Source organism: Bos mutus, chromosome 9 (genome assembly GCF_027580195.1).
Source record: "Bos mutus isolate GX-2022 chromosome 9, NWIPB_WYAK_1.1, whole genome shotgun sequence".
In the NCBI taxonomy this organism is placed as follows: Eukaryota; Metazoa; Chordata; class Mammalia; order Artiodactyla; family Bovidae; genus Bos; species Bos mutus.
Genome location: NC_091625.1, coordinates 8,145,370 through 8,172,536, shown reverse-complemented (window position 1 = coordinate 8,172,536; position 27,167 = coordinate 8,145,370). Strand labels below are relative to the sequence as shown.

The 27,167-nt window shown below is 37.3% G+C and overlaps 1 protein-coding gene across 1 annotated transcript in view; it reads right to left on the bottom strand.

Annotated features, from left to right (window-relative positions):
* Positions 1-27,167, bottom strand: part of ADGRB3 (adhesion G protein-coupled receptor B3) — an 886,560-nt gene that overhangs the window by 145,872 nt on the left and 713,521 nt on the right. Inside the window, exons 18-20 of the mRNA XM_005897466.2 lie at positions 24,556-24,682; positions 22,836-22,939; positions 18,447-18,549 (exon numbers count right to left, since the gene is read on the bottom strand). Coding sequence (XP_005897528.1) covers positions 18,447-18,549; positions 22,836-22,939; positions 24,556-24,682 — 334 coding nt within the window. The remainder of the gene's footprint in view (positions 1-18,446; positions 18,550-22,835; positions 22,940-24,555; positions 24,683-27,167) is intronic.

The window sequence follows — 27,167 nt, the reverse complement described above, 5'->3', positions numbered from 1 at the left end:
CAGTGTTCTTGTCTGGAGAATCCCAGGGACGGGGGAGCCTGGTAGCTGCCGTCTATGGGGTCACACAGAGTCGGACACGACTGAAATGACTTAGCACAGCATAATTCTCAACCTTTTTCATTTCTATATACCTGTGGATTGAACATGCAGACATTCCATATGTCGACAAGTTGTCCCTTATGTGGCTCAGCCTCAGTTGTGTCTGATTTTTTTTCTGACTCAGTTGTGTCTGATTCTTTTACGATCCCATGGACCACAGCCCACCAGCTCCTCTATCCATGGGATTCTCTCAGCAAAAACACTGGAGTGGGTTGCCATTTCCTCCTTCAGAGGATCTTCCAGATCCAGGGATCGAACTCATGCCTCTTGCTTCTCCTTCATTGGCAGGTGGATTCTTTACCACTAGTGCCACCTGGGAAGCCTGTTCCTTTAACTGGCATTCTATGAAAAGGACTCCAAAATTATATCTTATTCATGTTCCCTTAAAGTTCCAAGAATAAGAAATAAGCATGGCTGGGTGGGATTACTCTTTATATTTAAAAATATAAAAAAGAAACTCTTCTCTATTAACAATATTTTCAACTCTGAAACTTGGTAGTTGTTCTGTAATCCTCAAGAAGTTCTTTACTGATCTTAGAATTCTCTCTACCTGCAGAAGTAGTTGTCTCTTTTCTCTCCTTCCTTGTGAATACAATTCCATTTCTGAAAATGGAGTCTGAGCATTTTCTTTATGTTGCTAGCTATGGAGATTTCATTCAAATTCTCCTCTTTTCCAACAAATGGGCCCTGGAGGCTCAGCTCGGATACTCTTCATGGCTGGACTTGACTGGAGGCTGGGGAAGAGGCATAAACACACTCCAGCAATCTCTACTGTAAGCTAATCACCACATCTCTACAAATGGATAGATTTGCCAACAGGCGTTAAGGATACTGTTTGAGTTGCATTGCGTGAATCCCCAAAGAATCTCATTTTCCCTTGATGTGCATGCTGCTACTGCTAAGTCACTTCAGTTGTGTCTGACTCTGTGTGACCCCATAGACAGCAGCTCACCAGGCTCCCCCGTCCCTGGGATTCTCCAGGCAAGAACACTAGAGTGGGTTGCCATTTCCTTCTACAATTGATGTGCATAGCTGAGCTCTATTATCACCACAAGAAATTACACGTGGGTATCCAGGGGAGAATGCATGCTGAAAATGCACTTTGCTCACAAAAATCACACCATCTCCTTTGGAGACACAAAAGCAGACCAGTCAACTCAATCTTGAATATAATCAGCAGACAAAAATGGAAAATAATTAACTTTTCCCCCATCTTTGGAATGCATTTTTGTCATTTGTTTTCAATCGAGTTTATCACTGCTTGCAAGTCGTGAAAATAAGTAAACAGTATTTTGTTTACTTCAGATGGCATTTCTTTTTTACTTACAACCAATAGTTAATAAACCCCCAAATGAGAGGACTGCTGGATGCAGGACTGCCATTGATGCAAATGAGTGCAAGATGGAATCTTTGCACATTTCAGGGGAAAAAAAACATATGTCCTTATTGAATAACAAAAAATATTCAACAAAGAAAATCTGGGAAATAACTATGAGTTTTTTAGCTGTAGGATTTAATGATCAAAGAAAATGCATCACTTTTTCTTGACCATATAGAAAGCAAAAGGAAAAATGATAACATAGAAATAGCTATGCTACATATTCCTATTTCTGTATCTCTGAAACAGCCTCTGAGGGGAAAATAGAAAAGGCTTTCTCATTGTAAAACACAATTTATACTCCACAAGGTCCTTTCTAGTATTTGGGAAAAAACAGGCACACTCATGGTTGCACTTTATTAGGAAAGAAGGAGCAAGCCCTATTAATGATACATGGGTAACTGTCTTATTTTACCTTTTGAATAACAACATTAATTATGTTTGCATTAATAGACAAAGAGTGGCTATTTTCAAATATGTGGATGCTGAGCAATTTAAAGGAAGTCAGATAGCAAAATATTACCTACACTTCAAATAAAAAACCCAGTCAGTGAAATTTAAAACATCAATGGTCTCCAGACCGAACAGTCACTTACTGGATTTTTAAGCTTATTCTCATTCATTGGAAATGAAGTGAAAGGTGGTGGTCTGCTTGGCACCGATTCTGTTTATTATGCTCTTTTCTTCCCCTCAATCTGAGAACTGCTTTGCTCCCGTGCAAAACTGTGCCTCTCACTCGCTGGAGGGGAACACAGACGCTCACTCTCTAATTCTCTGCAAAGACTTTTTGTGCCTAGTCATAAAAGGTATCAAGAGACAGGCCTTCATGCCTAAAGACAAAGTGGTCTGTGAACTTTTGATCTTAGACACAATTTTGCCTCAGCTGGTAATTAACAAGCTCAGGAAATGTAAAGAAGATAAATTCAGTCTGTAATTGCATATGTTTTGATGAAAACAGATGCCATCTTGGAAGGAAAATGCGCCACATTTTAAAGAAAACATATGTAGGAAGTAATCAAGCGAAAAGTCCCCAAAGAGTGAAGGATTAAAGAACAAAAGCAAGGGGAAAATTGGTTGGAGAAGAATATTTTCCCTAGAGCAGGACACAGATCCCCCGATGGACCTATGTTCCTCTCAAATGTTTCTCCCGTTGAAACAGGAACATTACATCAGAGCCAAAACAAAACTGCAGTTTATAACTCTAATTTCTTTCTCAACATCCTATCCAACTGGTCAAAAAATCCCAATGATTCTGCCTCATGAAGTCAATCCATACCCACTGCTACTAATTTAATAACAGTCATTGAAAGCAGATACCGGTTCTTTCCTACATTAACCAGTAGCGTCAGTGCAATGCCAGCAAAACGACAAGCTTTTTTGTTGTTGTTGAAATTGACATGTTGATTCTAAAGTGTATTTGGATATTTAAAGTTTCTGGATTAGGCAAATCTAGGAAAGGATCTAGATTAGACAAACAATCTTGAAAAGGAATGAAATTCGGGAACTCAAACTTTGATTTCCAGACTTACTATAATTTTATTTTCTACAAAGGTACCAAAGTAATTCAAAGGGAAAAGAAAAGTCCTTTCAACAGACGGTGCCAGACAGTTGGGTATCCATACAGAATAAAACTAGACTCCAACCCCTATATGTACAAAATAATATAAAAACATTATTTTGTTGTACCAAAGACCTATATAAAAGCTATGACTATAAAGTTCACAGAAGATAATATAGAAGACTATCTTTATGACCTAGAGAAGTAAACAAGGATCTCTTACAGAATACTCACAAAATAATAACTATGAAAGAAAAATGTGATAAACTAGACTTTACAACATTAAAAGCTACTTAACTTAGCAAAAGATGCCATTAGTAAAATACAAAGGCAAGCCACAGACTGAGATAAAATAATATGCATCTATATATATATCATATATGTGAAAAAATATACCCAGGTCTCCTGCATTGCAGGCAGATTCTTTACTGCCTGAACCATCGGGAAAGTGCCAAAGTGAAAATGTTAGTCGCTCAGTCATATCCGACTCTTGGGACCCCAGGCTCCCCTGTCCCTGGGATTCTCCAGGCAAGAACACTGGAGTGGGTTGCCATTTCCTTCTCCAATGCATGAAAGTGAAAAGTGAAAGTGAAGTCATGCAGTTGTGTCCGACTCTTTGCGACCCCATGGACTGCAGCCTACCAGGCTCCTCCATCCATGGGATTTTCCAGGCAAGAGTACTGGAATAGGGTGCCATTGCCTTCTCCATACAAAGCAATAATAAAAAGACAATCCAATTTTTAAAAGGAAGGAAATACTTAGAGACTTCACAGAAGTGGCTCTAAAATGGCATAAAAGCACATGAAAAAGAGCTAAAAGCTCTTAATAAGCTACTACTTATTAGGATGTAAATTTAAATGTTCACAAGGGTGAATACGAACTATCGTGACTGCTGGTGCAGTGTGAAACGGTACAACAATTTTTAAAAACTGTTCTGCAGTTTTGTTTTGTTAAAAAAGAAAACTCTAATTTATCAATATTCTGTGGTAAACTATATGAGAAAATAATCTGAAAAAATGGATAGATGTATTAACTTTGCTGCACACCTGAAATTAACACAGCCTTGTAAATAAAATATACTTCAATAAAATTGAAAAAAAAATACTTTACTTCTTTTTAACCCAGCAATTCTATTCCTAGGTATTTAACCAAGAGAAATGAAAATTCTTGTCTGTCCATAAGCTTTTATAGGAAATTTAAAGCAGCTTTATTAAAAAAAAAAAAAAAAAAAAAAAAACTAAAGCTGGAAATAATCCAAATGTCTCTTAATTGGAGAATGGGTTAAAAAATCGTGGTACAGTCACACAATGGAATAACACTCAGCAACATAAAATAACTAACTCCTAACACACACAACGTGCAGCTCAGAGACACTGAGACGAGTGGAAAAGGGCTGAATGGAAGGCACTCATTCTTAGATTCTATTTACATGAACTTTCAAAACAGACAAAACTGAGGTGTGATGACAGAAACCAGACCAATGGCGGCCTCTGGCAGAGGTGGTTGGAGGCAGGCAGAGAGCGTTCCAGGTGGGGGGAATGTTTCCAGTCTTGACTGTGGTGTTGCTTACTTGATGCATGTCGGTAGTAACGCCCATTCCATCATTCACTGTACCTTCCCCTGTATGTACACGGCACCTCAAGTAAAAGCTTGCTGTTTGCCAGACATTGTCTCAGGTGTCATTTTATTTGATCCCTATAACGTCCCATCCCCAACTCTAGAAGGGAGTGCTAGACCTCCTTTCCATCCATTGAGGAACATTCGAGAAGTGTCTGCTATTGTGTCGCAGGCGCTATACTGGCACTGATTACACAGCAAATGATGTCCCCTCCCTTCTTATGGAAAGATAAGATGACCAGTCATAGTGATTATGATGAAGAAAAATAATGAGCTCCTTCAAAAGAGCATTGAGCAACTGTACTACAGTGAAGGAAAAAAATAAATGAGCGAGAAGAAAACGTGAGAGTGTTCTGGGTTGAGGAGTGGCATTCTAAGGAAGGTCTCTGAACAGGTTAGATGTGAGCTGTAGCCCTCTGTCGGTTTGCTCAGCTGGTCCAGGAGTGAGAGGCCGAGAGAAGGGCAGGGACCCAGCCCCGAGACGGCAAGAGAGCAAGGGCAGGCCCCGCAGACAGAGGTGAAGGCGTGTGAGTGGCCTGCGGGCCACTGGGCCAGGACTGGAAGAGAAGCGTCACTTCTTAGCCAAAGGATTTAAAGCAGACAAGTGTCACAGTCTGATCTACAACTTTAAAACATCACTAGGCTGGTGTGTGGAGAACGGTTAAGCAACTGGACAAAGGACGCAGAGCCAGTGTGTGACAGAGCTTGAAGACTGAGGATGAAGGAAGCTTCCACTCCACCTGCAGGGACGAGCCAACTCACAGCATGTCCTCCAGCCAGGCAACCTCCAGATGACCGCGGGTCTCACGTCTGACTGCACCCCCAGGACAGAGGCTGAGCACAGTGGCCCACTGAGTGAAAGTGAAAGTCACTTAGTCGTGTCCGACTCTTTGGGACCCCATGGACTATACAGTCGATGGAATTCTCCAGGCCAGAATACTGGAGTGGCCTGTCTCTTCTCCAGGGGAATATTCCCGACCCAGGAATTGAACCGGGTCTCCTGCATTGCAGGCAGATTCTTTACCAACAGAGCTATCAGGGAAGGCCGGCCCACTTACGTCATGCCCAAATTTGTTACTCAGAAACTGGGAGGATGGCAAGTAATTCTTTGTTGTAGGGCCATTAAATTGGAGGGAATTTGTTTCACAGCAATTTCATCTTACAGAAGGTGCTCTTCCTTTGGTATGCAGGATTCATTTTGCAGCTTTCTTTCAGAAATTACGAAAATACGTAATAAAAGTTTCTAAACAGAGAAACAGATGCTCTTATTTTTAATAAAAAGAAACAAAAGTAAGTATCTGTTTGAGTAAAAAAAACAGAAAACCAGAACCAATTTAGATGTTGTAAAAGTAATATACATCATTCTTTTCTACTAGGAAAAATCATTTTAAAATACAAATAGAATTTAATTAACAATAAGAATGTAAAATAGACACCCATAAGATTCATTCAAAATTCTTTATAGTCCTATGGGTCATCTACCACAGACACATCTATAGAGATATGCAAAAACTACGTGTATTATAGTTTGACATAGAACATATATCCAGGTCCTCATCATGAATATTTGCGAATTGAAATTTAATTTCACATATAATTTAATATTATATGTTATTAAAATGATCATTTTATCATACAGTTCTACTGCTTAAACTAATGATTTCTTCTTTACATTATAGTTGAAACTTTAATTTTTTAGTTTGCTAGCAGCCTAGATAACTATAAATATTTTAATTTATGCATTTTGAATGTCATAAATCTTAAATTTCATAGTTAGGACCTAAATGCAACTCAGTCATATGCCTAATTCATTTTTTTAAGGCTTAAGATTTTAAATGAGCCAACTAGCATCACAAAAGAAGTTTAATCTTCAAATGCATTCATGTTTTTTGGTAAGAGGCATTACTGCTTGTGCTTTAGTTCTAAGTTTTGCTATAGTAATGCTTATGATCTAATATACATAATAATTATTCAATTTTTAGGCTAGAGTGAGGACCAGAGGCTGGGAGGTGAAAAAGGCCATTTATGGTTGAATTCAGTGGGATTAGCTGGACTCTGCCATCCCTCCTTCCTGCGTCAGCTGTTACCTTTATGCCCAAGACTGTCAGATAAGAGACACTCTCTAAAAGGGGCTTTACTACTTATTGCTGTACTGTAAGAAGCTTTCTTTTACAAAAAGCTAGCTTTGTTGCCTGATGCACGGGCGACTGTTAGCTGCTTTCAGCTTCTTCAATTCATAAAAGGTCCTGGTTGGTTGAGAGTGATTTGATTCTAATTTCATTCTAATTTTGTATATACTGGTAACCAATAGTCACCATATGTGAAGAAACTCTGGGTTTAGTCATTGCTCCAAAGAAGGAATTCAAAGTGCTTTCCCCTCCTTTATCTCTGCAGAAGCCTTTTCAAAAACTGTTAAAACTCTCCTGTTCTAGTTCTGCAGGTGGAGATTCAGAACTGAAGGTCATTTTTACATAAAAGTATCAGCCTAAAAATGGATTGGCCTCAGCTGACATTGTAGTTCTTCCATTCACTTGTATGGTAGATGCTTCTAGAAAACTCAAATTGCCCACAGTCAGCAAACGATGACTTCATGCCGAATCCACCACATCCATGTCCTAATGCACATGTTGATGTAGTTTTTGAGCTACAACAGCTATGCTAAGAGTTGTGGTGGAGGGTACATGGCTCACAAAGTCCCAAATATTTATCACATGGCCCTTTACCTTCCAGACTTACAAACCTTTGAATTAGATTCTGAATTATTTATGAAAGGAGTTCTCTTTGGACACAGAGTTAGCATAACAGAATACTGAAAAATTTGTTATCATCTTATCTCAAGGGACTTTCACTTTTGTGAGAATGTGATTTAAAATGGTTCATTTTAAGGGGTCATTTTTTTAGTACTTTGGGAGGTATTCAGAATTCTCATAAACATTATCAGTCATAAAGATACAACACAGTTCTCGTGTTGACATTAGACAAATTTCTGACCATTTCACGTTATGTACCAAGAAGAGGGAAAGTGAAAAAATCATACATTGGGATAAACTTGTTATTCATCTGCTGGTTTGATTCTAGGAGATAAAAACAGACACTCTTTAACCTTTTGTCGTACTTTTGGAAAATCATTCAACATCTCAAATTCTCTCTTAGATAACTCAGCGTCAAGTTAAAATCTGACTTACGGTCATCATTTAAAAACCATAAATAACAAATGTTGCCAAGGATGGGAGGAAAGGAATCCTTGTACATGGTTGGTGGGAATGCAAATTGCTGCAGCCACTATGCAGAGCAGTATACAGGTCCCTCAGAAAACTAAAAATAGAGTTACCATATGATCCAGCAATTCCACTCAATGGGCATATCTGGAGAAAAGATACAAGTACCACAATGTTCAGAGCAGCACTATTTCTAATAGCCAAGATATGGAAGCAACCCCAGTGCTCGTCAACAGACGACTAACCTAGGAAGATGCAGTGTGTGTGTATATATATATATGTATATATATGTATATGTGTATATGTGTGTGTATATATATACACACACACATAATTACACACACACAATTACAAAAGAACGAAATAATGAAAAAGCCATAAAAAGAATGAAATAATACCATTTGCAATAACATGGATGGACTTAGCATATTACGCTAAGTGAAATGTTACACAGAGAAAGACAAATACTATATGATATCGCTTATATGTGGAATCTAAAGAATAAAATAAACCAATGACTATAACAAAATAGAAGCAGAGTCACAGATGTAGAAAACAAACTAGAGGTTACTACTAGAGAGAAGGAATGAACGGGGGGCAAAAAAAGGGTAGAGCACTTGAAGGTACAAACTGCAATGTATAAACTTAACTACAAGGATACATTATACCACACGGGGAATATAGCCAATATTTTATAATAACTGTAAATGGAGAATAATCTTCAAAAATTGTGAATCAGTATGTTGAATGCTTGAAACTTTCCTAATGGTGTATATCAACCACACTTAAATAAAAAAAATTTCCAAGTAAGCACCAAAAAAAAATAAAAAAACATTGACAGCAAACCATAGTACTATAAGCTGCCCCAATATTTTGCAAAATATTTTAGCTCTCTTTGGAGAGAGGACACTGTAGGAATGTGGAACCAAGTCATTTCTAAGATTATTTGAGACTTAATCACAATCTCTTTCCTACTGCCTTGCCATGCTCTAATCACTGGAGAACTTGGCATTGCTTATTGTAAATCATATGACCTTTAAACCAAAAAGTAGATGAGATTCAGAATGTCAGGGAACTCCCAAATTATTTATTTTCCATGTATGCAAGGCTAGTATATCAAAAGAATATACAACCCAGTATTATCAGCCATGATATGTCTCCCCCTCCAAAAACAAACAAACAAACAAAAACAAAAAACCCAAATTTATCAAAAACAAATTAAAAATTGAACAGAAAACAGATGACTCCAGGGCACCTGGAGTCAGATGCCCTACTGTTGAGCCACAAGGTCCTTAAAATATGATTCAACTAATCATCTCTTATCAAAGAAAGGTCTCAGAACAAGCCTTTAGTATTTTTCTCAAGCTCTTTCTCTCATCATAAAACAACAAAAACATAAAAATTGATCTAGGCTGAAATTATTCCAAATAAGTCCCCCAATGTACAAGTGACTTTACTGCTGTTATGTGACCCCTCATTTCATAGATAGAGCCACAGCTTCATTCATTCAACATTTATTGATTCCATACCACGTTTAAACAAGTACTAATACTAGTGGTCTCACGGTAAGTGGGCAAAGTCGATCAGTAAATGAAAGTTATAGAATAATGTTGTTGGTGCTAAATACAGAGGTATGTATATACCACATGCTAGGGCTTCCCTGGTGACTCAGAAGGTAAAGAATATGCCTGCAGTGCAGGAGACCTGGGTTCAATCCGTAGGTCAGGAAGATGCCCTGGAGAAGGGATACTACTCCAGTATTTTTGCCTGGAGAATGCTATGGACAGAGGAGCTGGACACAAAGAGATAGGCATGACTGAGTGACTAATATGTTCACTGACTTTCCACCACATCCTATGGAGGTGTTGCAGGGCTACACAAGGATGATTTACCAACTTCCAGAGGGTGGTAGGAGTTTTATCAGGCAAAGTGAAGAGTAAGCACAGAGGCAAGGATGGGTCCAGTGCACATGGGCTAGGGTGCTCCGGGAAGCACAGAAATGGGCCTGCAGAGCGGGCTAGAGAGCAGATGTAGGAGGCCAGATGCTCTGCTGGAGGCCATCTCAGCCTGGAGAGACATGAGTGCTTTCATAACTCATCAGCCCAGAAAGAGTGCCCTTTTTTATGTCCTACAAATCCAGTTTACATACTAGAAGCAGCTCTGAATGTGTGTAATGTTCAGAATGTGGGGTTAACCTCATGAGTCCTACAGACCCACTGTACAGTTAGGAGAAAGACTTAATCGGGTGGGTGCTTGCTTTTCCTTTACATTTAGGAACTTTTGCATAGTAATATGTTAATACAAACAAAGGCTAAGTGAGCAGACCAAAGCAAGAAGAATGTTCTAGCATTCTAGAACTAGAAATCATGAAAGCCAGGTCTAAGGTGGGATGGCTGGGATAGACACCAGTGATTGGCCAATTTGAGGAGTTTCTAGGTTATCTGGAAAATATTTCTGTACAACTGCCTAAGAATAAATGAGCAGAAATAGCTGGAGTATGTTTGACACTCTCCAAAGCCCTGCCAGCACACAAGTCTCCCTGATTATTTCTTGGGGAATTTTGTCCAGCTCTGGAGACTGACCCAATAACACAAATTGAATGTCCAAACTGGCTTCCTTGTCCTTCAAGATAATCTGCTTTCTGATACTGCAACCATTTGAGTCACTCCTTATTGTCAAATTATTCCTCTTTCATCTCCGGTGCTTGTTCCAAACCCATTCTTCACATTGATCTTTTGCTCTGTGTTGAAGTTGACTTCGACAATGTGATCCTTGGCTCATAACACACAAAACTGGAACCATAGAGTCAGGGGATAAGAAGGTTGAAGTGGGTCAAGAGAGTCTCTCTAATCCCACTGCCTCCACTCTGTGAGCCCCACACCAAAAGGATACAATAAACCTGACTGCCAGGAGCCAGAGGAAATCAGGAAACTAACCTACTCTTCAGTTCCGTGGTCTAATGGTTTTCAGGAGCCCAGGAGAATCCTGGTAGAGTGAGTAAGATATCTCAAAATGGACTCAAATGAATCACATGTAAGCTTACTACATCCAAATCCTTTTACAAACATCATAGCAAGTCAATAAATGGGATTAAAAAAATCTAAATAAGAAGCTTTGACCTCAGCCACAGAGATCACAAACAAATTTGAGACAAAATAGACTGGCATTTGGGACATTCTTGGCAGGAAGTGACTTCTATGAGTGAAATTATGAAAAAGCACATTTCTTTTGAAGGATGAAAACATTATTTTACATGACTTCTCAAGTGAGAATATTCACATTTGTGGGCTTTCAGAGTTTCTTTAACTAAAACCCAGAAACCAGATTGCCTTTAAAGTAAGCCATCAATCACTTGGAGCTTAAATCAGGCCTTAAGAAAATAGTCTTGTTCACCATGTTGGCCTAGATTCTGTCTAGAGTCAGGGACCCTGATCCTCTTAAAACTAACCACAGCTATTAGCTCCATAGATACAAGCCTAACTGATGAATTCAAATAAATGCATTTACTCATTCATTCAATAAAGGTCTATTAGATATTTGCTGTACTTAGGTCCTATGTTGTCAGTGAATTTAAGAATGAATATAACCCAGCCTTGCCCTAAGAAGTGGATAACCTGGCTGGAAACAGGTAATAGAGTACAAGATAGCAGTCTTGCACCAGGAATCACAGAGTCTCAGAGCTGGTGAACCTAACTGTGGAGGACAGTGAAGGACTTCCCGCAGGAGGAAGAGTATCAAAGGATGAGTACGAGTCAGAGGAAGATGTTTTGGAAATCGGATGGGGTGCAGGGGAGTAACAGTGTTCCAAGTAGGGGGGGAAGCAAGAAATAAGCTACCTCCATGATTCTGATGAACTATAAGTAGATTGGTATTGCTACTGTGATAAAACAAAAGTCAATAAAGTAGAGCAAAAATGGAAAGGTCAGCCTAGGTCATGTTTAGCATTTCTCAAGTTTGATAAACTGCAGAGCTATTTCTGAATACAATTTATTCCTGAGCCCCAACATATTAATGCAAGAAAATCAGTGACTAGAAACCTTCATAGATAAATAAAACATGCTCATTTCTTGTGTCTGAGCAGAGTTTGAAAATCACTTCTGTAGTAAGTGAGACAATAACAAATATTTGTCCAAGGCAGTGGAGTGGTCAGATTTCACTTTTAGCTCCATGACCTGTGTTACAAGGTAAAGAGTGGGGTTAATGATGCTGGAAGCAGTAGACTAGTGAAAGTGATTCATAGCTGATGGAGGCAAACATCTGGATTTGAGAAATAGGTGAGGGTACACCTGGCCCAGGCCTGGTTTATTCGATTTACCAAGTGAGGGAGAAGGAGATAACTCTCAAGAGTTCCAACACATGTAGCTGGGTTGGAGAGGACAGAAAACACATACAGTTTATATTGTATAAAACACATACATTTCTATATAATGTGTTTGAGTGTGGGGTGGAGACAAAACGGGGAATTCAGTGGTGAACAGAAAATTTGACACAAGGCTATATGAAGCTCCAGTGTATGTCCATGAGTCATCATCGTCACCATCACTATGATCACAGCAACTGTTTAAGGAGTCTTACAAAGTGCCTCATATATACAGTCATGTAACCTTGACAGAAATACCATAAGGGAGATACTGAGAAGAAGCTAAGGTGTATCGAGCCCAAGATCACAGAAATAGAAAGCAGGAGAGGTAGCGTGCTTGGGTCCCTCTGGCTTAAAATGCCTGATCTTTACTTTTACCCCAAAGAGATGGATGTCTCCAGAGAAACCTGGAGAGCTCTGACCTAAGGATGGGCAGACTGTTTCAGAGGGTAGCAGGAGAGACAGATTGGTGGATGAAAACACACAGTCAATATTCCTCCCCAGAAGCTGAACACGTATACATTCAGAGGCCAAGCACGGAAGTAAACGCGTGAAGAATGTGGGTCTCTGGCAAAAGGCAGCCATGGGAGAAATGGCTGAATTAGGGAGCGCTTCAACCAATGAAAGTATTAAAATTCAAGACTTTATTTTAGAAGAACACAGTTCTGACAATTCAAAGACATCTTCCATTAAAATAATCACAGCCTTCTAGTTTGGCTCAGTTTTACTGATTATCTCTACACAAACTATATAACAAAAATATGACAACATTGATAAAGGTGAAGTAAGCACCAATGTAGGAAGAAAACTGTGTACAGTTTGTGACTTTTAAAAACTGCTCCAACACAGTTTTTGTATTTTTCGCAAGACCGAATTAAAAGACACGGCTTATTATGTAATTCAGTGGCCCAAACATAAAGAACTATGAGAGAAATTCCTTCCAAAGAGTGATAAAGATGTGTCTGCATATCTGAAATAATTTGTGAAGTTTCCCTTGACCTGTCAATGAGAACTTTTGCTAAGTCTCCTAGATCTCCTGGGATTAAAGTTAGTATGTATCTTCACCCTCTTACATTTAACTATTATTTTTTAGAATAAGGATGTCTATTCAGGATGTCTGTAATTTATTTTATAACGCGTTGGTGTTCTTGGTATGATACTATATTGGTGCCTGTTATTTTAATCTTTAATTCTAGGAGCTGTCTAGGAATGCACAGAACAAGGTGTTCAGCTGACCTTGTATTTGAAAGGGTCATACTCCAGAGTCTAGCAGAGTCAGCTGAAAGACCTTTTGATTTGGGTAGATCTGTCCACAGTCAACACTTCAATTATGAGCTAAATACAAAAGATTGATTTTTACTGATGAACTAGTGTCTAGGCAATTATTATGGTGGATGTATCAGTGGCTTCCCTTTGGTGAACATAAAGGTAGTCGACATATGCAGATGAGATATTATAGCTAAACGTCTTAATCTAAATGGACTGAATGGAAGATTCCATTGGTGCCTATATCCTGTACCTTTTAGAGATGAGGCCCATAGTTTTATCCCCAGGTGTACTGAGTCCAGACAATGGGTTAGGAGGATTCCTGATTGAAAGATGCTGACTAAAGGCACAGATGCCTGCTTCTAGAGTGTTGCTCTGTCCACCTCAAGGGAGTGTGCTTATAAGATGTGATGAAAGTATCTAAAATGACAGAGACCCACAATTTCACTATGTTTACAGAACAGGTTTTGCTCTTCATTTGCTAATAAATGTTTATCTAATAAATACCTGACTGTCTGATTGAAATTAGACTTGGCTTGCTTTCATTATAACCTGGTACTGAGTTTTTGGTTGTGGGGAGAAGCTCTCTCAGAATCTTCTTGGGTGTTCACTACTATATAACCAAAATAACAATTTTGCTAATTTTGGCTTCCATCAGTAAAAAGAATGCTGCTGCTGCTGCTAAGTCACTTCAGTCGTGTCTGACTCTGTGTGACCCCATAGACGGCAGCCCACCAGGCTCCCCCGTCCCTGGGATTCTCCAGGCAAGAACACTGGAGTGAGTTGCCATTTCCTTCTCCAGTGCATGAGAGTGAAAAGTGAAAGTGAAGTCACTCAGTCGAGTCCGACTCTTAGCGACCCCATGGACTGCAGCCTACCAGGCTCCTCCATTCATGGGATTCTCCAGGCAAAAGTACTGGAGTGGGGTGCCACTGCCTCCTCCGAAAAGAATGCTATGAAATGGTTAATAAGATAAATCATCTCAAAGTGTTCTAGAAAAAGATAGGTATACATTTTTCTGATAAAAAAACTATTCTCTGAAAATATGTTTCCAAAATACTAGGTCCAAAATAATCTACATGGCTCAACAGAAAACATTTGCATACTTTAAAGTACAAAGGAAATTCTAAAAATAAACAACATTTGAGTGATAAAAGAACATCCTGGTTGAAATTTAAAATGCACAAAGAAATCAAAGGGCAGAGACATTTTATGAGATAACTTGAAATACAACGAAGTCAGTTATAATTACATTTTATCACTGCATTTTAAGAAGAGATATAAGAAATTGCATTTGATTCCTCTCTCTGCTGCCAGCAATTGAATCTATAGTTCAAAGATTTGAATACATCATATTTTAAACAATGGATCATTTCAGCTTGTTTCTATCCCAACTCAAAAGAAGGCAGAGATACTCAGTAGTGAGATAATTGAATCAATTATAATTCGGAAAGCAATTTAGAGAAAAATCACAGTCTGACACTTCAAAACTATTCTGGACCTCAGCATCAAATACCAGTTTCAACACAAACTACCCATGATACCTCTCAGAGGCAATACCAAAGAACCTGTTCATCAAGAAATCCTCTCAGATGTTTCCAAGTATGGAATGGTAAAGCATTAGTCAGAGCTTATCAGGGAAATAAAAGATAGGAATTTGATCAATTACAAAATGCCCAGGGCAGTGATGGGATCCTACACACAACCTAAAAAATACACTGTACTCACTGATCATATATTACTTTTTAAAAATATTCTTTTGAAGTTTATACAGATCATAAGTTCATACAGATATTTCATTTTGCAAGTTTTCTTTTTTTTTAATCATTGATCTCATAACAGTGAAGCAGGTATAGCTTTTCACAAACTGCTATTTCACATAAAAAATAAAGTGAGGTCGATTAAATTGAATTCAGCACGTGTATCATAATCAAATATACAATTATTTCCCCTGGAAACCTGATTTTGTTGAGAGTGATTACAAATAAAATCCTAGTGGGTTACATTTTTCTTTCAAAGTCACTCCATAGTGGATTATCCTAAGCTAAGAAGATCATTTACTCAGACTTAATAAAGCAAAATTAACATAGCATGAGAAAAAAACCCATAATTTTTCATTTTCTTCATCACCACCACCACTTACCACCCGCTCCTCCCCACAAGCATAAACAACTGTAGGAGCAGAAATAAGCACAGTCTGTCTGGAACAGAACCACCAGGATCCCAAAACCACATAGAACCTATTCTGCAAAAACAAAACTATGCTGACTTTTTTTTTTTAAAACCAAGCCCAATGTCAGTCATGCTGCATAATCAGAAATGAAAAATAAAATTAGACTTGTCTTATTTTGCCTTTGATGTTATAATAATCACAGATATCCAAAAGACATTCTAACTAAAAACCAAAAAACAGGACATTGAGAAACTGGAAAAGCCCAAATGGGCAAGTAGAATGGAATTTCTCAAGACTACTCTAGTTTCTAAGTATTACTATGATTTAGACCTATTCAACATAGGACTCACTTGCTACATGTAGCCACTGAGCACTTGAAATTCACCGGGTTCAAACTGAGATGTACTATAAGTATAAAATACAAATCAGATTCTGAACACTTCATTAAAAAATGTTTTAAAATATTGTATTAACATCTAAAAATGTTACTTATATGTTAAAATGGTCATCTTTTGGATATACTGAGTTAAACACATTATTAAAATTGATTTGGCTTATTTATTTTTACTTATTTTAAAGTGGCCACTAACATATCACTATCAGATAGGTAGCAGGCATGTGTGGCCAACATTGTCTTTGTATTGTACAGCAATGATCCAAAAGACATAGACAATAGCCATTACAACATGTAGAAAACCTCGTGGGAAATTCTACTAGTCAAACCATTTGGCTCAGAACTTGTAAAAACTTTGGCACATAGTATAAAACAGTTTTTACAGCATATTTCCTAAGGAAGACCATGATGTTGGGAAATAAGAGTGTTTGGAGGGTAAAACATGACAGAAAGGGAGGCTCTGGTGGGGAAAAAAAAACCAACTTCAACCACCAGCTAAAGCTAACTCTAGCTCAACTTTTTCTGGTGCCCAGATCCAGTAGGTGACTTCTGCTTCAGAGGGAAACTCCTTTTGCAGGGAGGTTCAAAGATGAAGAGTTAAAAGAATTATGACCAGGTGAGAACAAGTATAGGAGTTCTTCTAAGATCCTGCTCAGGGAACAGTAAGAACAGGGGTGATGTGGGCGATGATTGCCTGCTCAGTATTCTTGGGCTTCCCTGGTGGCTCAGCTGGTAAAGAATCCGCCTGGAATGTGGGAGACCTGGGTTCAATCCCTGGGTTGGGAGGATCCCCTGGAAAAGGGAAAGGCTACCCACTCCAGCATTCTGGCCTGGAGAATTCCATGGACTCGCAGAGTCGGGCACGACTGAGGACTTTCACCCTACTTGACTTCCAGGCCCCTGGGGGGTGGGTGTCTCCCACGCTACACCCGCACCCTTCCCCCTCACTGCCCCTCTCTCCTTTCCTCCCCAGCTAGTTTGAGCCCACCCCACTGCCCTGTGGCGCCCAGCGTCCCCTTGGCTGGCTGCTTCTCACACTTCTTTCTCCTCTCAGTTTCAACTGCACCTTCCTCACTCTGGCCTTTCTGTCTGACTTTCCTTTTCCGGTGCCTTTCTTTGCAAACTTATGTTTAACAGTCAGAAGGGAGACCTGAAATATATTTTAATAAACTTTGCATTTTCTTATCTCATCAAAGGAAAGAAATGGGGCAGGGGGAACAAACCCTAGGCACTCAGATACATGAAAGGTGGATGCGCCTTTTACTTTTGCAGGGCCCCTTTCTGGACGCTTACTGCTGTTCCCTGTTTTGTTTGTCTGACCCTTCACTGTCTTCCAGTCTTCCTGCAGCCCAGACAGAATACAGGTCAAAACAAATCTTCATCAGAATCATCTAAGTAGTTTTCCAGGACTCTCAAGACCCAAAATCAGATCCTTTGGGTGGGAATCAGATTCTAAGGAGTGCAAGTTTAGTAAAATAATAAAACTATCTATAATTTTCTGATGTTGATATCTGTCCTACAAATACCTAATATATTAAAAGAACCAATTGAAAAGTATATTGGATGTTCCAAGAATAACAGGGTATAGGGAAAAAATTCAATTATTGACCTTAGTATTTGAAAAAAATTAAGAACAGGCCCAAATTGACAAATATTATCAAAGCATTTTTCAACATAATTTCTTTGAGATTATGGCCATTTAATTTAAGATTTCTATTAGTGGTTTCTTGGAATGTATTTCAAAGTCATATTGTAAAAAGACTGACAATCATTCCTCAAAACACACAGTTATTTAACTCAAGTCATACATTTTTACATTCTGCTGAAAATGATTATTCAGTTAAAGAACTACAATACTGTTGAAGTGTAAAACTACTTTTTAGTTAAATTTTTTTGAAGGGCATAACATGTAGAGTCATTTTCACCTAATGTTCTCTTCGATTATTGTCTAAAAAAGCTTTTTAGTGGATTTTCGAGAGCTATGTTACACTTGTTAGCAATTTACATCTGAATTTAGGAATCAAAATGTTAATCAATTAGGCCAAAACACAGGAAATCTTATTACAATTAGGATAATGAATTAAAAATTCGTGCTTTTGATGTTTCAAAGTTTTGAACTCATAGAGCTTTGATATAATGTTTAATAAACACATATTTCTACTATTATAAACAGCCTCTCAATCCCCAAGAAATTAAGTCAAAAGCATGTATTTCTATACTGGAATACATAATACTTTTATTCAGAACAAGATATTTTTACTTTTAAAAATAATTTTGTCAGAAATTCCCCATTTTATTAAGAAAAAACATTTAGATTATCAATAAGCAACTTTAGGTCACAACATAAACACAGAAAGAGAATCAAAATCATCACCAACCATACCTTATTATGTGTCTGAGTTTGTCCAACCAGGATGAGGATGTTGGATGAGATGATAGACAGGCAGAAGTTAATTAGAATTATGGACCTCTCAGAGCGGATGTACCTAACCAGAGAGAGAAAGAGTGCCCGACTTTAAAGTTCAAAGGAAAGAGGAAAAATTCTCTATTACACAAATTGGCGGAACTCATCCAGAAAAAGATACACTAAGCTGCAGGCTTTACATGAGAAAACATATAAAAACCAATCATTTTTAAGAAAGACTATGGCAAAACCCACCACAATATTGTAAAACGATTAGGCTCCAATTAATATAAATAAATTAATTTAAAAAAAGAAAGATTATTCTTTGAAACTCAATTTTATAGTGACATGTGATATCCAAAAGACCTTTAAATTTTCTTTTCTTTAGACCTTACTGTAGACAACATGGCATTTCTGACAGAGGCTAAGTTGTACCTCTGTTATCACCATACAATTTTTTTACTAGAAATAAAAAATTTCTTTGAACTATGTAAATTAGTATAAGAACTTTTACTATATATGTATATATAATATGCTAATTGTCACCAGACTCATCAATGGGTGAAACTCTAGAACCAAAAAGAAAAAAAATCCAGACAAATTCTGAAATATCCCCCCAGCCCCACACCATTTACTAGAAAGATGCCATTATTTTCATGAAACCACATTTGCATCCACTACGTTATTATCTCAAGTTTTTTAAGTACTTAGGTTGTTACTCTTTACATTTTTCTTTTCCTGAGTAATTGTTCCAGAAATCAAGAAAAAAGAAAAGGAATCTTTATTGCTAAAGATCCCTTTCACTTTCATGAAACTACATTTTCATCCACTACGTCACTGTCTCAAGTTTTTTTAAGTACTTAGGTTGTTACTCTTTACATTTTTCTTTTCCTGAGTAATTGTTCCAACCAAGAAAAAAGAAAAGGAATCTTTATTGCTAAAAACTAACCCCGGTCCACAAATTATTCATCATTAGGCTAGAAAATTACTTGGCATCTGGCACCCCACTCCAGTACTCTTGCCTGGAAAATCCCATGGACGGAGGAGCCTCGTGGGCTGCAGTCCATGGGGTTGCGAAGAGTCGGACACGACTGAGAGACTTCACTTTGACTTTTCACTTTGATGCATTGGAGAAGGAAATGGCAACCCACTCCAGTATTCTTGCCTGGAGAATCCCAGGGACGGGGGAGCCTGGTGGGCTGCTGTCTATGGGGTTGCACGGAGTCTGACATGACTGAAGCGACTTAGCAGCAGCCATATTTTACCCTTATGAAGAAGAGTTTATATACGGTCTGTCACATAATTTTTAAGTGCATCAAGAATGTAATTCATGGAGAAAACTGCTCAGAATCAAATATTCTACCAGCTGTTTACCCTAACAGGGTAGTAGCTATTTCGCTTTCCTGTACCCAGTGGCAAATCACTGAGTGCCAGTTAAAAAAAAAAAAAAAAAGATGTATTTGTTCTTGCTGTGTATTTGAGACTGTTCGATTTGTATTAGAACATGAAATCACTGTCCACAGCAGGCGTGGGCTTCCCTGTGCAGGTTACATGCAGGTGCGAGAGAGCAGGAGACACTTTAGAAAGTAAAATCTATCAAAGTTCTTTCTCTCTGCTGTGAGGAATATGAAGGCAGAGGCCCTACATTCCACCACATAGTTCCGAAAAGAGTGCAGAACAGAAACAAGAGTAACAATAAAATATAAAAAGCAATTTTTAACATAAGAGAAACTTCCTTTCTTCACAGAACATAGAAGGAGCCTAAGTTGACTCTCAATTAAAAAATAAAAATGGGCTCAAGAGTAGCTTAATCTTGTCCCTGCATTATCAATATCTAAAAATATAATAAACCACACACTGGGATACTGAAAACATCATCAAATGTTAAGTTGCTTCTTATTTTGTGGGTGGGATATGTATCACAAAAAGTTTAAGGACTGCACAAACTGACCCTTTATGTGATATGAAAGGCTTCTATGACACCACAAGTACATAGATGTTATTTAAAAGTTTTCATTGATATTATTTAGTCAGTAAATAGAAGAATCAGGGTAATAAGGACCTAGACTGACCAACCTGCAGAGTTTTTCCATTTTCATTTCCTTTGTAGTATTGTTGCCTTAAAATTTTATTAGTTATCTCAACTTTGAAAACTTTTTATAAAAATGTTTTATGTTTTAAACAAAATTTGTGAATGCATCATTTCAATATATGGGCTGAAAGACATGCTCAGTTGCTCTTTGATGTAATAACATAACTCCACAGAATATATTTATAGGTGGAGAGAACGTCACAGTGGATTCATTTTTTGATGAACATTTCTAATAAGCTATGCGAGACATCAACACATTTCAAAGTAGTAATTATATATAAAATAATTCTGATGTTCACACATTTTATATATTAGGAAAGCAAAAATTATAAATCTCTTAATTAAAAAAAAGGCAGCTGGATCCTGAGCATTCATGCTATAAGAGCCACTTAATATCAATAGTTTTTGAATCTTGAAACTTCTATCAAATTATTAATATTACTTCAATTCTTCTACCTGTAGACAATGAGCTGATGGCCACTAACTGTTAGGAATTCAAATTTATGTTTTTTCTGGGTACTGTCTTTTATACTTCTAAGTGTCATGTCAAAATTGGGTAGATACTTTCAGCTGGTAATTCCTGGAAAACTCTTACAATAGGTGATTTTCCTGGATTTTCTGTACTACAGAAAACTTTACTAGGGACTAATTAATCCCATACTTCTTGGATAAACTTTTTATATCATTTACACCAGCAGTGTTTGTGCTAGCATTAGCCATATGTGTTGAGGTGTGAAGAAAAGGTGAAACTGGTGACTGAACTCCATGTAATGAGAAATGGAACTTAGTCCTGAATATCTCAGTGAATATGAATTATGATGCTATTGATGAACTGTGATACCATTACCTAGTATCCTGGCCTGTAAACACTGCCTCATTTCCTTAGAAGAACCTTTTAGGCAACTATGGGAGAGAAAGGCTTCTTTCCAGTCTTTGCCTGTCTTGCTCTTATATTATCAGGACAATGCCTGATTGACTGAGCCCTGAACCCAGGATTCTACTGTCTACTATGCTATGCCTAGACCAAGCATCTCTTTCGTTTCATAAGACTGATCATAGATTATTAGATTGTCTTTCTTAGCATTTCACTACCCTTCATGGGAAGGCAGAACTTCTGTTACCTATCTACACCAACAGACCAAGAATGTATACATACTTTAGTTTTGTATGAAGCATAAAAATTTTAATATCTTTGACAATATACTATCCTGGACAATTAACTTTTGTCTTCAAAAGAGTAAAAAATGTAACAAAAAACTTTTTTTCGAAAAATAGATGTCAATCAAATGACTTTTCTTTAATAAATTATAATTAATTTTTGGATAGAATTTTTTTTGTATTAAGTGAAAGATAAGTAAAATACTAGGGCTGGCAATCTTTGCAATTTTAATATTTCAAGTATTCAAACAATAATATACAATTATCTAGTTATTAATATAGCAACTGTTTTTAGAATATTTTTAACTAATAAAAATGGATATAAAAATGTTTAACATTTAAAAATTTATTGGGAAGTTTTGTTACATACTAGCTAACAATATGTCAGTAGACATAATAAGCCTTACAAGTCTAATATTCTCATTAATAGAATAAGAAAAATCTTAGGAAAATACTATATTTTCACATAATATCAAGCAGATGCAGTTTCATATATTATGGAACAGTATTTTTCAATCACTTCCTCTTGTCTATGTATTTTTTCTGACTTCTTTTAATCAGTTTGTCAAAATCTGACTTATTGGAAACATTCAACCAAGAAACCTTTTCTAAAGCTTTATGGTATTTATTATGTTAATATATTAATATTATAGAAGATTTTACTCATTGTCTGGGACACATTGACTTTATGTGTTTAAAACAAGAATTGGTAGACCATATTTCTATAACAGAGAAATTAATTTGACTGTATCAATTAAACTCTCAAACTCAATAGCAGTTGGGATAAGTATAAACCACACATTGACTGAATTTTGGGTATTAAGAATACTTGGGGATAAGCAACTTGTTGAAGACTACCATCATTTGAATTGAGTATGTGTGTGTGTATGCTTCACTTATTTTCTTATCATAGGAAAATATAGAGAAGAAAATTAAGTAAACACTTACTTAGCACTTTTGAGTTCATTTATTATAGTTCAAGCAAAGCAATTATAGCTGTTTTAAAGGTACTTTTTTCAGTAAATCAAGAAAACATGAGACATATAGCAGTTATCATATTCTCTGATTTAACTCTGAATAACAGCATTCCATTTGAAGTGTGTTAACTGATTACATACCTCCATAACGCTGCATAGACAACTGCTAGGGTGACCAAGGCCAAGCAAGAAAGGCCACTGCCTACGATTAGGGTAACTGAAGGTGTACTGGAGGATTCCATGATCTGCAGATTAAACAAAAGAAGCACACAAAAAAGAGAGAGAGAAAGAGGATTTTTAAAATAAATTAAAATAACTTCTAAACTCAACCAAACTATCCTAACACTCAAAAATAGCCAATATAGTTGTTATAGTAATCAGATAATTATCCAGTAACCACTCTGTTCACATATTCTCAACCCCTAAAATGACTAATTCTAGCTACTCCCTCTCTCCCACTGTGAAGTAATGAAGGCCTTAAGAGTTTTCAGTGCTTGATTGTGGCATATACCCACTTATTGCTTTCTAAAATAAATCACTGAAGTTACAACTTGGTCAGCATTAACGTGTTAAATTTTCTCTAGCTGATATTTGAAGCAGTATTCATTTTTCTTCAACTTACAACAGTTCAGTTATTTTACAATATGTGCTTTTAGCGAAATGTACCTTGATCCTCCTATTTACAATCCATTATGTTATACAAATCTGGTAACTAGATATTTTAAAATGTTCAAACTTTCTGACTTTTGACAACTTTGCTTTAAGTCAAGTATCCTCTCATTTAATTTCAGTAGCTTGGCCTCCTAGAATATAGAGGAAAATCAAATTTCAGATATAAGACCTAGAATATATTTTGTGATTCTTTTTTCTGTGAACAAACTATAGAGTTAATTTTCACAGTCAATATCATTCTCTAAATATATGACCTTGAAAAGTAAAACCTTATGTTTTTTAAAAAATGTATAAAGATCACAAGCAGTCACTGATTTGAGAGATTTCTTTCTTCAGACACTAACATGGTACTAACTAGTAAAATCTACTGTTTTTTCATATTTTTAGTATTAGAAGTTTAAAGAAATATACTTTAAGATCAAGTGTGTTCCTAATCTTAGATATGTACAATGAATTTTATAGATATTTTTGGTTATCAAAATAAGTAAGAGTGATGCATATTTAGGCCAGATTTAGACAGAAAGTCACATTTATCTTAATAATTATATCTTACCATTTCAATTTCTGAAATAATTTTTCAAAATACCTTTGATGAGGATATTGTTTTTCTTTCAGACAGTTTATATAGCTGCCTGTTTCAGAAACTAGTTTTGCAAACCTATATACTTCTAAGGAATGATTTTACAGTTTCTGATAGTCCATACTTTCACAAAAACTTCATTTAATGTTTTAAAAATAAATACCCAAGGACATCCCAGAAAACCTGTACTGAAAATATCCAATGCAGATATGCAATGTGTTTGGCTATAGTGTCTGGGGTCTTCATTCTACTACTAACAGTATCCTTACAAATCCCCCAGAACAGATTTCGAGTTCTAAAATAAAGGTTAAGCTGACAATTATTTTTATTTGAAAGTTTGCAGCATATTAGCAATATGATTGGACTACATACTTAAAACTATACTGCAGAAATTTCAAGTTAGAAGACATAAAATTGAGTAGAATTTAGTTATAGCACACCAACTAGAATTCATTTCACCAAGCCACTGTAGCTAAGGAGGAGATGAACCCAATTTTGCCACCCTGCAACATTTTCCATTTCCCCATTTAAAATGCAGTTCCCTGGAGAAACACTCTCCACAACGTCCCTGCCTTTGCATTAAAGCCGTGTTTTCCCTTTGTTACTTACTATTTCTCTAGGTTGCTGAGCCAAAATGGCGAAGGTAGAGAGACGATCACATAAGCATTTCGTATGGGATGCATCGGTAAGCACAGTTTTACATCCCTGGGTGGACCACGTTCCCAAAGAATCGTTCCTGCAAAGTGTGGGGGGAAGATCGGGATAAATACGCCTGACGGCCAATTCCGTAAAGAAGCAAATGCAGTTTAATTGAGAGAATCGTCTACTGTAATTCCCGTACAGGAAAAAGGAAAAAAAAAATCTACTTGTTGTTGAATAGGACGTAATTTAGATGCATCTCCAGTAAGGCAAAGCGAGAGTGTTTGGAGGAAGCAGGCGGGCGGCGGTGCAGCGTGCAGAGAGCTGTCCAGCGCCGGAGGTGCTGAAACCGGGACTGACTCTGTCCAGCCCTCTGCGAGGAACGGCGGCAGCGGCGGCGGCACGAGCAGCCGCCAGAGCGTTGGCAGCCACTTCCTATGCTCATCGGATCGTTTCAAACACTCAGAGTGTAAAGAGGCTTTTCACATTTCATACCAGCTCTGATTCCCGTCCCGTATTTTTGGATCGTGAATGTTGGCTTTTAAAACGAGGATTTCTCTGAAAAGCCTGCCTAAAAGGTTAGATAGCTCGTGTTGGGTGATAGAATCTTCTCCGCTGTTGGTTAGGGATTTTTTTTCCCCCTCCCCTTAGAATTAGCTGCTGTGAAAATTTCACCCTGGAAATGGGAAGCAGCAGCAGCAGCAGCAGCAGCAGCGGCATCAGCTGGTTCCGACTCTCATTGCCTTTGCCTGGTATCCAGGGGAGGGGTGGGTCTCAGACAGAAGCTTCCCACTCCACACTTCACTCAGCCCGAGCTCCTCTGAAGCCCTTGACATTGCTCCCCCCATCCCCACCCACCTCTCTTCCCGGGGTGGGGCATTAAGCGTTAAGCTAACCTGGAGTCTGCTACAACATATAGCAGAATAACTCCACCTCAAAGTCTGGTAGGAAAGGGGAAAGAGGGCCTGCTTCAATGTTCCCTTTGGTGTAGCCATTCAAAATTCTAAAGCATATGGTTTATTTCCCACCCCAGCAGAACAATAAAAATGGTATCAACCTACGCCTTCTTGAGGGGGTTAAAGATGGGGGAGAATCCACCCCCGACTGAACTACTCCACAAGAAGAGGAAGGAAAAAAAAAAAAAAAAAAAGCTATGGAGTTCAACCAATCAACTTGATTATCATTACACGTGTTATATACTGAATGCACCAATTGTCACCTCCCCTCCCTTAGGCATGGAAACTCTCCGATTAGCAAACCTGTGTGTATATGTGTGCTTAAATTTCAAACCAAGTTACTATCTATGTTAAAAATGACTCTAAAACTCCAGAAGCAGAACACATGGCTTGATGTTAATTTTGATAAGGTACTTTTTATTTCACCTACTCTATATCTATGAATGCCTAAAGCTATTGGGCTAAATACGAATGCAGTCTATTTCAATGACAGAGGTTTCACTGTGATAGCTGGACCTCCAGGTTGAGTTGTAGAATATAATTCACACTATCCCTATTTTGGTATTTAGATGCAATATCTGTTTAACATTCATTAATTTTATTTTAATATTGACTTGATATCATTAATATTCATGACTCAAAATACTGTTAGTTACAACTTTTTTTAAACAGAAAGTATAGACTATATTTGGGAAGAGGCACATAAAAATTATAACTAAGTTTACCCGAGTACTTCTAAGTATTAGCCAGCTAATATGAGTCAGTTAAAAATTTGGTAGGTCTCTTTTCTTTCTCATGATGTCATAGAACCATATATATATATAATTGACTGTCTGTCTCTTATGTCTATCTTCTTGTGACAAACAGTTAAGGCCAAATAAAAAATGTTTATCTCAGTAGATTAAAGTTTAAAGAAGAATGATACATTTAAGAGAATCTGACAATTTTTAAAGCATAACATTGCATTATTCATCCTGGATAGCAGCTTATTCATCCTGGAAAGCAGTATTTCTACTCTCAAGATGCAGTCCGATACTTACACTTTTCACATTATGTAGCTATGACCAATAAACCAAAACAAAGTCTTAACCAGGAAAAAAACTTTACTGCAAATAAGGCCTCATAAGAGACAAAGTGGCATGTTTATATTTAGGTAGCAAAAGCTTGTTTACTCAAAAAATGTTAGCTATCACTAACCTTTGACTGTCAGATATAGTCTATGTTCAATACAATGTTGCCATACTCTGAAGATCATGTAAATTTTATATGACATCTTTAGAAAAGTAGGTCAATTTACTTTGCTCTGTACAATGATGTAGTGCTGAACTGATCCAGCCCCAGGCAAAACTGGGAAGTAAGTGACACTGGTTTCCATTTTTTAATCTTTCATTCCCCCCAAGCATGAAATGTTTCTAATCTCACTGGGCCCCTTTTGATGGGTCCCCTCTTAAGGTTACATAACCTCTGTCCTTAGTTTTCTTTGGAATTATTATCCCTTTGTTGACTTTATCTGATTAAACTAAGATAATAAAAGTGACTGAGTACAGTTTGATGTGTTCTCTTCAGTTTAACACAAGTCATAAAACACAAATAATGCATCTGGTGGCAGAACACCAGAATATGATG